This window comes from Vicugna pacos, chromosome 16 (assembly GCF_048564905.1).
Source record: "Vicugna pacos chromosome 16, VicPac4, whole genome shotgun sequence".
Taxonomy (NCBI): domain Eukaryota; kingdom Metazoa; phylum Chordata; class Mammalia; order Artiodactyla; family Camelidae; genus Vicugna; species Vicugna pacos.
In genome coordinates, this window is record NC_133002.1 from 4,825,436 (window position 1) to 4,839,698 (window position 14,263).

Below are 14,263 nucleotides of genomic sequence, written 5' to 3' on the forward strand. Positions count from 1 at the left end.
AACTGCAACCAAAATCATCTTTTTTAAAACACAAAGTTTAAGATGGCTGGTGGTGATGGTTGCACAATAATGTAAATGTACTTAATACCACTGAACTGTACACTTAAAATGACTAAGACAGTAAATTCTGTTATATGTATTTTGCCATACTTAAAACATACACACACAAATCTAGTTGTATGTTTCCCACTCCAGCTCCACAACAGTTGATTCTAGTTCTTAAGATAAAGACACAACTCTTAACCACAGGTATAAATTTGCAGTATTTTCTTTTTTTTATTCTTATGCCTCTTACTCCCCTATCTCTGTTCCACTCTGGCCCTCATCAGAGTCCCTTATATTCACCATGCCTCTCCCTATTGCAGAGCTGTTCACAAACGCAGACCCTACGCCTATAACACATTTTCTTGCTCTATTAACTTTTAGCAGCTCTTCAGATCTCAGCTCAAACATCACTTCTCTGGCCTCTCCCTGTTTTAAGTTCTCATTAACAGATATACAAGGGCTTAGGAGTTGTAATTTTTCAGTTCTTTTTGTGATCATCTGATGAATGCCCTCTCCCTTTTCTAAACTGTAAGCTTCCATGAGGGCAGAGACAACGTGCCTGGCACACACTGCACTCAAATATCTGTTCAATGAATAAATGATTTGCAAGACTCACATGCAATTTCATCAGGCAGCCACTAGGAGGCACCTTTGCTACATTTGCACTCAAGTAATTTTGATCATCAGTGCCCAAATAATACCAATTTTGATAGGCAAACTTCTCTCCCAAAAAACTTGGAAAGAATGGCTATAAACCATAAGAAGGGTGCTAAATACTATAATTTACAATGGGCCAACAAGAATTACCATATAACAAGTTAAAAAAAAGAAAGCTAGAACTCAAACACTTCTTACAATTTTTTTCACAAGTGCCAGACCTTAGTCCTTAGACTGGAAAAGTAATATAACAAATAATTTCTTTCAGCTTAAATGTCCAAATCTACAGGATTTTTCTTAATGCTGTAAACTTTAAACTTATACAGTGATGTATGTCAATTATATCTTAATAAAGCTTAAAAAAGATTATTTTCTATGTGAAAGATAAAATAAAGAGAAAAAAACAGAAGCAATTTTTTCATTACTGAAATAATTTCATCTCTCTGACATATCTTTTTATACCAAAAGATAGCCTCATTTCCCATATTTTTGTTTACAAAATCATGTTACAATAATGTAATTGTTGTTGCATGTTGCAAGAGCCATTATATTTTATCTCCTACATGAAGTTTTCACTGTTCTGGTGGCTCTTTCCCATCAACTGCTATTAGTACTTCCCTTTCTACAACAATAGTAGTAAACCCTCTCTTGACCCTGTATTTCTATTCTAGCTAAAGCCCCATGTCTCTCCTTCCCAAACTCCTAGGAAGAATGTCTAAACTTGCTATATCAAAACTTCTTCCTCTCGCTCTTCCTTGAACCAACGCCAATCATGACTGCAGTCTCACTATTCCACCAAAAGCTACTTTGTCAAGGTCATCGATGACTTTCACATTGTTAAACCCAAAGGTCACTTCTCAGCCTTTACCTATCAACAGTATTTGAAATACTGTTTTTTTAAAATTGAGGTATAATTGGCATTTAACAAAACAACTTCTTGAAACACCTCCCTCACTTAGCTTTTGGGACACTCTCCTAAATTTTCTGGTATCTTACTTGTGGCACTTTCTCAGCCCTGTCTTACCTTGTTCTTCCATTCACATCCCACCTCTTAACAGAGTATCTCAGTGCTCCGTCACTGGACCTTTCCAATTTTCTACCTACACTCAGTCCCTTGATTCAGCCACAAGCCTTTGAACATCATCTCTATGTCACTGGCTCCCAAAATGATCTCTCTAGCCTAGCCCTCACCTAGTCAATTCACATAACCAGAAGGCAAATAAATGGACATCACCACTTTGAAGTCTGATAAGTACCTGGAAGGTAACTTTTCCAAAGTTGAACCCCTGACTTCTCCCTACAACATATGCTCCAGTCCTTCCTGTATCAATTAATGGCAACTCCACATTTCAAGCTGCTCAGTTAAAAAAAAAATCATAAGGACACTTGTATTTGTTGTTTCTTCTAAATTCTCCTGCCCCTGACACCCACAGGCCTTGATGCCTCTTCACTTAAATGTCATCTTCTCAGACCTCCTCTGACCATCACATTTAAAATTATACTCCCACCCCTACAGCGTTCCCCACTTTTTTTTTCACGGTAGTTTTTTTTTTATATATATACCACAATATATATTTTACTTATTTATTTTAGTTTATCATCTGTTTCTCTTTGCTAGAAAGTAAGTTTCATGGGTCCAGGAATTTTCAACTGTTTTGTTCACTGCAGAATCCTCAGAACCTAGAGCAATACCTGGCACACAGTAGGCATTTAATAAATATTTGGTGAATGAATAAACAATCATAAAGAAATGGGAACTACATGTGGTTTTAAAATATGTGCACATGTTATTTTGTTACCTTTTTGTGCTATATATAAGAGCATTTTTTTTTTTACTTTTTTTATTGAGTTATAGTCATTTCACAATGTTGTGTCAAATTCTAGAGTACAGCACAATTTTTCTTGCTACTTTTTTTTAAAAAGAGGTAAGGGCTATTAATTCCCTTCCACTTAAGGGTGGGCAAGACCTAGTGACTCAGTGCTAACAGCTACCAAAAAAACACATGGAGGAAGTGATGAAGTGTCACTTATTGTGACACTAGATCATAGAAACACATTGTGGCTACTGCCTTGTTCTCTCTCAGATCACTTGCTCTGGGGAAGCTGGCTGCCAAGCCATGAGGACACATCAAGCAGCTACACAGACAGGCCCACAGGGCAAGGCACTGAGACCTCCTGACAACAGCCGTGTGAGTAAGCTATCCTAGAAGTGAATGTCCCAACTGCATTCAGGCTTTCAGATGATCAAAATCATAGCTGGCATCTTGACTGTAACCACATGAGAGATCCAGAGCCAGAACCACCTAGTTAAGCCACTCCCAGGTTCCTAAGCCACAGAAGCCACGTGAGATGATCAGTGCTTTGAACTGTTAGGTTTGGGAGTATTCAGTTAGACAGCAATAGATAACTAACACAATGGGATTTTAATAACCTGACATAATCATTTTGGTGAGAAATTCAGCAATACCTACTAATGCTAAAGATGTACGTATCTATGACCTGAGCTTTCCAAGTGATATACCTTGGAGGGTGTGAGTGTGACCTTGGGTCAGCAGTGTGGGTCCTGGGTGGCTACAGCCTTTAAGCCAGTTATCTCCAGCCTCATAGTAGCCTTCTCTGTTTATTGTAAAATATTATCATATTGTATGTGTCACAATATTTTAAAAGTTGGTTAAGTAATGTACTATGACCCAGTAATTCCACCTCTAGTTATGTACTTAAAGAAGTCTCATATATGTATACAAGGAGATATTTATTGCAGCATTTTTTATAATAGCAAATGTGTGCATATAACCTAAATGTCCACCAAATTTATTTCATACTGGAACTGAACGTATAGCAGTTGATACATGAACTAGAACTATATTTATAAACATGGATAAATCTAAAAACAATGCACAGAGAAAAACAGCTAGTTAAAAAAAGATGTTTTGAATATGATGGAAAGCTAGTCCAAAGATCAACAATTTTAACAACATTACCATGGATTCTCAGAGCTTTAAGAGACCCACAAAGTCTTACATACTCTAGCTCCCCAGCCAATGCAGAAATCCACGTTAACCACCCAAGCACCTCTAACGAAGGGAAGGCTAACAGCAGTTCACAAAATAATGGTTCTTTTTTTTCAATCAGCTGCAATTTTTGTCTTTTTTTTTTTTTAGTTCTTCAAACTAATTTTTTAAAACTCAGGCTAATTCTTCTCCTAGATGACTAAACTTCACAAATATTAGCCAGCTGTAACTGTCCTCAGTATTTCTATTTCAGGCTACACCCTGCCAAGCTCTCCTGTGTAAGCTTAGGAGAGCGGCTGCAGCATCTAGCGGAAAGAGCTTTTATTCATAAGTTGAACAAAGCCGTAATCAAAATGCCAACTATGTGGACACGACCAGTTGACTAGATCAGCTAAGGCAGTTTCTTAACTGACAAACTGGAAATAACTCCCACCTCCCTGCCATTTTATAAAGTTTAAAAATGAAATAACACGTAAAGCACTTCTACAGTACCTGGCACTTAAAAAGACACTCAACTTGGTAGTTCTCTTTCTACCACAATATGATCTTAGAACCATCTTCAATTGGGCATATTTTTAAGTACAGAATACAGTGGCATTAAAAAAAAAAGAATACAGTGGCATAATCATTCCTTTTTTGGACATTATACTATATTACTACATTCTAAGATTGCATTTAATCTATTTTTTTAATCGAAGTATAGTCAGTTTACAATGTGTCAATTTCTGGTGTACAGCGTAGTATTTCAGTCATACATGTACATACATATATTCCTTTTCATGTTTTTTCATCATAGGTTACTACAAGATATTGAATATAGTTCCCTGTGCTACAGTAGAAACATGTTGTTTGTTTATTTTATACACAGTAGTTAGTATCTGCACATCTCTAACTCCCAAATTTATCTCTTTCCCTTCCCTTTCCCCTCTGGTAACCATAAGTTTGTTTTCTATGTCAGTGAGTCTGTTTCTATTTTTTAAATAAGTTCATTTGTGTCATTTTTTTTAGATTCTACTTAAGTGATATCATATGGTATTTGTCTTTCTCCTTTTGGCTTACTTCACTCAGAATGAATCTCCAGATCCATCCATGTTGCTGCAAATGGCATTATTTTATTCTTTTTTATGGCTCAGTAGTACTTCATTGTGTGTGTGTGTGTGTGTGTGTGTGTGTGTGTGTGTGTGTGTGTCTCTCACAATTTCTTTATCCAGTCATCTGTTGATGGATATTTGGTTATTCCACGTCTTGGCTACTGTAAATAGTGCTGCTGTGAACACTGGGGTACATGTATCTTTCTGCATTACAGTATCCTCCAGATTTATGCCCAGGAGTGGGATTGCTGGATCATATGATAAATCTATTTTTAATTTTTAAAGGAATCTCCATACTGTTTCCCATAATGGCTGCACCAAACTACATTCCTACCAACAGTGTAGGAGGGTCCCCTTTTCTCCACACCCTCTCCAGCATTTACTGTTTGTGGACTTTTTAATGATGGCCATTCTGACTGATGTGAGGTGATACCTCATTGTAGTTTTGATTTGCATTTCTCTGATAATTAGCGATACTGAGCATTTTTTCATGTGTCTACTGGCCATTTGTATGTCTTCACTGGAGAAATGTTTAAGTCTTCTGTCCATTTTTGGACTGGGTTGTTTGGTTTCTGTTAAGTTTATGAGATGTTTGTATATTCTGGAAATTAAGCCCTTGTCCAATGATTGTTCCATCATTTGCAAATGTTTTCTCCCAGTCTGTAGGTTGTCTTTTTGTTTTGTTTATAGTTTCCTTTGCTGTACAAAAGCTTATAAATTTAATTAGATCCCATTTGTTTATTTTTGCTTTTATTTCTATTGCCTGGGTAGACTGCCCTAGGAGAACATTGCTAAGATTTATGTCAGAGAATGTTTTTGCCTATGTTTTCTTGTAGGAGGCTTATACTGTCATGTCTTATGTTTAAGTCTTTAAAGGCTGCATTATTTTTTATCACTAAGCTATACTTAACAATGTTGGATTATCTTATGCTCATAAGCAATCAACTGAAACAAAAAGAACAAACAAACAAAATCTAGTCCTCTTTCAAATGAAATGCTGCTAGCAAAGCAGAGTCTCCTAAAGAATATTCTGAACTTAAGTTTTGCACTTTATATTTATTTTTATTAAATTTCTTATTATTACTGTCAGCCTGTTTTTTAAAACATTTTTCATTTGGAGATCATTTCAAATGTTCAAAGTTTTCCAAAAAATGACAAAGAACACCCATCTTTACTCAGACTCATCTATTGTTGACATATTGCCCCATCTGCTTGTTTTCTATCAACATATATATAAATATTCTATGTATGTGTATATATATAAATATTCTGTGTGTGTGTGTGTGTGTGTGTGTGTGTGTGTGTATAAATATTTAAAATTGTGGCCACTTTATCCCTAAATACTTCAAAGTGTATTTTTCTCAGAAGGACACTGTAGTTATCAGCTTCATAAATTTACATTAATATAATTTTTGTCTAATATACCATCTACCATCCACATATTTTGAAATATCCAATGGCCTACAATTCCCTTTATAGGATCCAGCCTAGGATCAGGAATAGCATTTACTTGTAACATTTCTTTAGCCTCCTTTAATCGAGATTGAGGTTACGCATGCTTGACCAGAGCACTACACAGGGAATGTGTACCACACACCTAGAGACATACAATGTCCAAGACATTAGTGATGGTAATTGTCATCATCCAGTCAAAGTGTTGCCTGATTACTCTCTAATTACTATTCTTCCTCTCTTGCAACTAAAAGCAGTTAAACAATGATAAAATCTGCTGCCTAAGTACTTTCAAATATTAACATCTGTATCATATACAAAATTGAGGACTACACTATTTCTTTTTCTAGGTAGTTAACAAATGTTGAAACAAGATAAGGAAAAAACACAGCATCATATCAATCAAGATCTCTTTCCAAATATACACCAATCTATTAATCAATATCTTTAGTATTAACACATTCTGCAAAAAACTCATCTAATGCAATTATTTAGTCTCCATCTCCCCACCCTCACACCATCCCAATAAAAACCAACAGGGTATGTAATAGAGAAACTTGACCCGGCAGCAGTTCATAAGAGAAATATTTAGAGATCTGAGCCTAATAAGCGAACAAATGTGACAAGATTACTAAACACTAATGACAGGATTCTAGGACTCCATTATTGGAAGTACAATGCTCAGGTGGCAGGAACTAAATATTTCCACTGTACTTCAACCTGGGCAGACCACATCTTGCAGAGTGTCCTCATTTCTGGAATCACATTTACTGAAGGAAACATGTAGGAAGAATATGATGACAAGAATAACGAAGGGTCTGAAATTAGGTTAGAGAAACATGCTAGCTAATTCTGAATAGGTAAATGACTGTCATTATGCAAAAGGAAAAATACGTACACTGCCCTGTCTGAAAGATTCGTGGAGGAAGATTTTAACTCACAATTAGAGTTGTCTAATAATCCAAGAGTCTGCACTTCGAAACATTAAGTAAAGATTACTGAAGATATTCAAGCGAGTTGAATTACTTCTTGTCTGAATTACTCCAGAGGTATCTCTGAACTGGGCAGGAATGTCTGAAACAGAAAAACCAGTTGGTTTTCCTGCTTTTTGCCATTCCTTCATCTGTTCCTCCTTCTCTTCCTCTCCACAATTACTTAAGGGTTTCAAGGCTAATTACTTGAAATGTCTGGCACACACACTTCATATATACAAAATAACTTGGCATCTACTTTTCTAAACTGAAGGTTCACCTTACTTTTGAACCTGCAGTAAGAACTTGTCCTCAGTCCATACTGAGTTCCCCACGAAAAAAGCCCTCTCTACTCTCTAGTAGTATTAACTCTCTGCCTCCCATGCCCTCCTTCTAAGCTCACAAACGCCAACAGTTAACTTGAAACTTATCATCTACCTGAAATGTAAATAGCAGCTATCACCTTCCCCCCATCTTTTTCCTTGCCAATAATTGGATGGTCAATTATATCACACATATGCATACCATGAATGAATGGCCTTGGTATCTTAAAAAGGCTTCTAGTTTTGCAAAAATCTGTAAAATACGTAAAGTGCCTAGAATACTGCTACAGACCCCTGAATGATATCCTTGCCTCTAATTTTAGTACTGTACAATTTTAGCCATCATGAGCTTTTACAAACAAACTGGAGCAGCGAAAATGATTCTTTAAAAACAAACTGGATCATGTTACTGCCCTGCTTTAGTAAACAACAATAACAACTAACATTTATAGAGCACTTACTATGTGCCAGGCACTATTTTAAGCAATTTACACGTGTTAAGTCACCCAATATTCACAACAGTATGAGGTAGGCCCCACTTTATAGCTGGAAAAACTGTGTCACAATATATTAAATAATTTGCTCAAGTTTGTACAGTAAGTAACAGCACTGGGATTGGAACCTAGGAATTTTGGCGCTAAAGTCCTCCTCTTAACCATGATGGTTTATTCCCTCTCTTACTTTGCAACCCCTTCCCAAAAGCATTTCAAATAAAATTCCTTATCATGGTCTAGAAAGCCTTGCAGGACTTAGTTTTGCCTACCACCCATAATGTCAACATCAAACTCCTTACCTTGGCCTGCACCACCCTTCTTAATCGGCTAAGTGTCCTCATCTCCACCTTCACCTACCTCTCTGCCTCCTCTCTCTCACACTGGCCTCATTCCTGTTCCCTAGAGGCCTCAAAATCTTTCCTTCTGGCATTAGGATTCTTTGCTTACAAATGACAATCCCCAGCTCAAGTTAACTTAGGCCAAAAAGGCAAGTCAGAAGAAAATCAAGTAGCTTACACAACAGACAAACGGCTGGAGAACCAAGCATGGAGACGGGGCAATTCCAAACAACCAGGCAGGAAACAGTCACACCAATGGGCACTGACAAAGGAGGTCACTATCACTAGGGCAAATTCATTCCAACCAGGTTTACTTTTAATTTTTGTCCTTATTAGAGTCACAATTCAAAATCCTGGAATAGGGAATCTAACTATCTGGCTGGTGTCGTACGCCTGACCTTTCGTATATTTTGCAAAAGGGCCGTAACAGGAATGTCTAAACTAAGTAAGGGAGAGAGAATTTCCCAAAAGGAAATCAGGACGTAATTTAGTAGAAAAAGAAAACATATGCTAGACAACCCCAACAAACACCCCTCCCAAAGCAAATGTCCACTAACTGCCTAATGGCCTCTGCAAATGCTATGGCTCTGCTTTGTCTGTTACTTTCTTTGGTCCCTTCTTCAGGTCTTACTCACATACCACCTTCTTAAAGAATGTTCCTTAATAATCCTCTCCAAAGCAGCCCTCCCCTGCTACCCACTGTCCCTCCTGCCAATTACTGCCACATCATATTGTTCAATTTCTTTATGACACTTTTTAGAGTAATTTTCTTATTTGTTTATTATCTACTCCTCCGCCCCTCATTAGGGTATAGGCTCCATGACGACTGGGACTTTATGATTTGATCACCAAAGGTGAACAATAGTAAGATGATAGGGAGAACAATTTTTAAAAATGCATTAACTTTTTGGAGGAAAAAAAAAGCATAACTTACGGTGAAAAAGAATATAAAAACGAATAAATGTATGTTCATGTACAACCGAAGCATTGTGCTGTACACCAGAAATTGACACATTGTAAACAGACTACACTTCAATAAAAATAAAATGCTAATCAGATAATGTTGTTCCTTAGCTTAATATCCTTGAATGTTTCCCAGTACCCTTAAACTAGAAGGAAAATATCTGTAGCTCATGTATGCCTCATTAACTCCTGTCTTTTGAGAACATGCCAAACTCTTTCCCAATTCAGGATCCATGCCTAGAATATTCTTCAACAGGCTCTTCACAAGAATAGCTCCTTCTCAGCCATTAAATCTCAGCCAAAATCACACTTCCTAAAAGGAGCATTTCCATCACACTGTCTAAAATAGTTTTTCCCTTCTAAATTACTCTTTATCACAGGACCCTTTTTCTTTCTTTCATATTTCTTTCGTATTTCCTAATCTGTACCTATTTCATTACAAGCTTACTTTTTTATTAAATTGAAGCATAACTGACTTGCGATAATATATTTCAATAGTATATTAGTTTCAGGACAAGCTTAATTTGTTATTGCCTATCTCCCCGGCTACTTACTCTTGCTCCCTGAGGGCAGAGTATATCTCTCCAAAGCCTAATGCAAGTAAGTGCCTGGCACCAAGTCAGTACTCAAGTGTCAGTTAGAGCAAGAAGGAGAGAAGGGAAAAAATGGTGTCTTCTAAGAGAAATTTTCTTTACAAGAAATTTTACAAGAAAATTTAGCACCTCCAAGGTAAGATACTTTAGCTATCATCCTCTAGCATTCCTTCTAAAACCAGGGAGAACACAGAATAGGTCTGTTTATTTTGTCATGGACAACTTACTTTGCTAGCTAAAGAAAAAAAGAGCTTTGAAGGCTCTTAAGAGAAAGACGAAGGACTAAAGTAGGGAAGGGCATTTAGAATTCTAAGGCTAACATCAAGTCTAGGCATACAGATACTTCCCTAAGAATAAATGGGAATTAGCAGAACATTAAACATAACTCATGATCAAAGAGCAACTGGCACTGAAATCCATACTTTAATCTTCTCCTCAATTAGGTTTTAAATCATTTATCATAATGTAATATTTCTACCCACATTATGTGCCAAATGAGGGTTTAATTCTCAGGCTTCTCTTTTATTTTACCACCATACATTGTAGAAAATCCAAAATGATTTCACCAAATTTAAGTCCTACTTACCCAGTGCTCTTGCTACTGCCAGAAATGGAATCTGGTCAATGACTGTGCTCCTTCTAACAGGTCCATTGTGAGAAAGCCGAGGTCGTTTCCAAACTACACGATTCACCCCAGACTTGTTCATCACGCTAAAAAAATAGAGATTGCATAAATACTCTAAATGATTAAGATATAACTAAGGTAGTTCAACGTGTTAAATAACTAATAAAATCAGATTATATTATCACAAAATATTGATTTATCTGTTTCAGATACAAAGATGCAAAAATCAAAATTCCTGTCCTGTCCAGAAAGCAAAGACAAAATTGGGTAGATTAAGATGAGAATTTGTAGATTCCCTGAGGTAAGATACACAGAATGGAATGGAAGTAATGGGAATCAAAATGAGTAGATTATCATGTAAAATTAAAAAGCAAGATAATTTGATAACTAAAAAAAATTAAGGGGAAGAAGAGTGGTTGGAAATGAAGAGAGACTATGTGGTGATAAAAGAAATTAAAAAGGAAAGGCTGTATAGTTTTTGAGAGATTTGAGGGATTGAAAACAGCAGAACTTCGGTTTTACTTTTTAATTTGAGCAATCAATACGAAATGCCTCAATATAAATATCTGTGAGATAGATATTTCTGTATTTAGAAGTATGAGACTAGACTTTAGAAACCGATCAGCTGTAGAGATACAGGTTTGGGACTTACAGAACAAGAAAACCCTCCTTGAAATTTGGCAAACGAGCAACAAAAATCTTTAATTACTACACAGAGAAAATAGTACACTCCAGGGTGCCTAAAACATTGAAATATGGTCAAATATTTGAACAAAAAAGTAATAAAACACAATAGAGATGGTCTCTCAACCTGTGCTTGAATGACTGAAATGGGAAACTAGCCCTTAAATAAATTTAGTCATAATCTGCCTGAAAACGTCTTAAAATAAATAGAAGAAAAACACTCTCCTTGAAGGCTAGAAAAGTTGAGGGGAAGAGTGGCAAAGAATACTTCCAAGAAACAGTATTAGCCTGCTCACCTGCCAGATATAACAAGACACAAGTTGATTCCTAAGACTCAAGTGTCGATGACATTAAGATAATCAAATTAAGTCTTCATACTCACGTCCCAAGTGCACACTGAAACCCTTTGATTTTAATCTGAAATTTCATTTCATCTACAACAGGCTAGCTGACAATAACAAGCAGTCTTCTTGTCAGTTCCTGTTCTCATTGTTAATGAGTACTGTGACATCCTGATGTTCACGTGAGTCCCTTATTAGTTTACTACGTTGACTGTGAGTGGCATGGCTCTGTCCCCCTAAACTTGATGAACACTGAAACTAAACTGGCTTCAAGACATGGAAAGCTGGAGACAGGACAAATAACGGTGACCACCTCCACAGGGATGTCACTATGAAATGCTGTACAACTCGGCAACAGCCAGCCAGGTAACCTCCACTTATGGCTTTTCTATTTCTGTTCTAATCTCAAATGAAATGAAGATATTAGAGAGAGAAAACAAATGGTATAAAGGTCCTAACAGAAGCAAAATAAAGGCATAAAACTTATAAATGAGAAAAAAAACAATCTTCCCCCAAGCAAAGAAAAACATGAAAATGACAGAAGGAGAACCTCAATCATCTTCCTAAAGTAGAAAACAAGCTTATCAGACAAGGGCAAGCCAGGAGGTCTGAGCAGCTCTGTCTCATGAAACTTCCTGCAGCGATGGGAATGGCCACTCTGCACAGTCTAACACAGCAGCCACTAGCCACATCTGACTACTATGTCACTACCATGTCAGTGTGGCTAGCACAAATGAGGAACTGACTTTTTAAATTTAATTTTAATTAACTTATATTTAAATTTAAACAGTCATATGTGGCTAGGGGCTACTATTCTGGACAGAACAGAGGAAGGATGAAGCAGGTGCAGAATGATCAGAAAACATCAGTGTTAACACAGAAGAGAAATTCAATAGAGTTGCTCATTTACTAGCCCTTCTGAGAATTAGTTTAATTTGTAATACTGAAAGCAACACGGCTCTAGGTCATAGTAAGAGTTGGAGTTTCAAAGGCGGTCACTTTGCTATTTTATGCTTTCTTCATCACCGATCCTAAAGAGCAAACAGGAGAGTAAATACTAAATCCGCCATTTACAAGAACATATGCAACATAAGAGTTATAGAAGAGACACCAATATTTAGCCTTCATACCACCTAACACTTTTGTTCTTTCCTAAACCCACTCCTAAAAAGTAAGGCTTAGTACTTAAGTAATTACAGTAGCTACCCAAATTGCTTCCAACATAACTACTAGAAGTTCTCTTGATACTTAATATTCAAAGATACTATGGTCTCTGTATTTCTGAGGAACAAAAGACAAAATAATGGTACTGGTTAAAACAAAATTTTAAATCCAGTGTCCAAAAACCAAAGCAATGTTGTAAAAGATACTGCTTTTAACAGTCCCTGCTGTTGTCCTGTATGATTAAAAGGGACACACAAAGGAGCAGCCTGATACGCAGAGGGCTGACTGAGCAGCAACAGAAGGCTGCAAACACAGAGCACTAGCCAGTTGCCTAGGGTGAGGACAGAGGGAAAGGAGGAAATAACTTACAATAAAATGGCTCAATGTGTGCAAAAAGACACCTGCTCCCAAATGGCAAAGAGCATCTGTCCAATTATCCACATGGCATTTTATATGATAGGACAAAGATAAATAAACTCTAAAATAAAAAGTTAATAAAATCACAGAACATATAATTTAAAAACTCATATAGAGGGTGTGTGGGGAAATAGCTCAGTGGTAGGACACGTGCTTGGTGTGCCTGACGTCCTCGGTTTAATCTCCAGTGCCTCAGTTAAAGGGGAAAAAGTTCAAATAGAAAAAATCAAGAAAGAACAGTCAAGAAAAAATTTTTTTTTAATATTAATGAGAAGGATCAGGCCTATAATCAAAAATTATAACAGAGCCTCAGTTTAAAAAAAAGTATGGTACTGGTACATGAACATACTGTGTCTGTGTGTGTGTGTGTGTGTCTATATATTTTATTTTTAAAAAAAAGAAGCCTAGAAAAAGTCCCAAATATATATAACTGCAAAACTCACTTTGCACAACTGCCACAGTGGTCTCAGATACATACTGACCTTCGCACTTTACACATGAAATAAACCATAGCATGAAACCAAGCTGATTTAACTTTGTAGGAGACAGGACAGGAAACACAGTATGCCAGCATGACAGCTTCAGTTATGCTGTCTTCAGCAGTGATCCTTCCAGAAATCCAGGCGCCATTTTCTAGCCACTACAAACAAGCTTCATATACCACAAGAATCAGCATCTTGTAACAACAGCCCATGCCCAGGTCCCTGTACAAGTCAAACTGCAAGTACACAGGGCAGCAAAGGCATGTGCTTCCCAACAGAAATTTATAGTCCATTCAAAGTCTTTCCTACCAAGATGCAATTCCATTCAAGGGTCATTCTACAAAAAGCAATATTGTCTTACCACGGAACTAACATTCCATGTTTATCTTAACCAGAGTAACAGTGCTAGACGAGGACAAACTCAAGTTCATCTTTCCACTGAAGAAGGTTTTTATGCCTCATAAGCTTTCTAATCAGTAATCAAAAGTTGTATAATTGCTCAAGTGGCTACTAGTGGCCATCAAGAAAAAAATAATTTGTATCCTTACTACACAGCTTTGATTTTCAAATTCCAGAGAAATGTGAGATTAAAATGTAAACGATGAAACTATA

At 36.7% G+C, this 14,263-nt stretch overlaps 1 protein-coding gene across 2 annotated transcripts in view; it reads right to left on the bottom strand.

The window, feature by feature from the left end:
* The window catches only part of PPM1D (protein phosphatase, Mg2+/Mn2+ dependent 1D), a 44,023-nt gene that overhangs the window by 11,113 nt on the left and 18,647 nt on the right, over window positions 1-14,263 (bottom strand). For both annotated transcript variants that reach the window (XM_006213309.2, XM_031685219.2), the window contains exon 3: window positions 10,525-10,649. In XM_006213309.2, coding sequence (XP_006213371.2) covers window positions 10,525-10,649 — 125 coding nt within the window. The remainder of the gene's footprint in view (window positions 1-10,524; window positions 10,650-14,263) is intronic.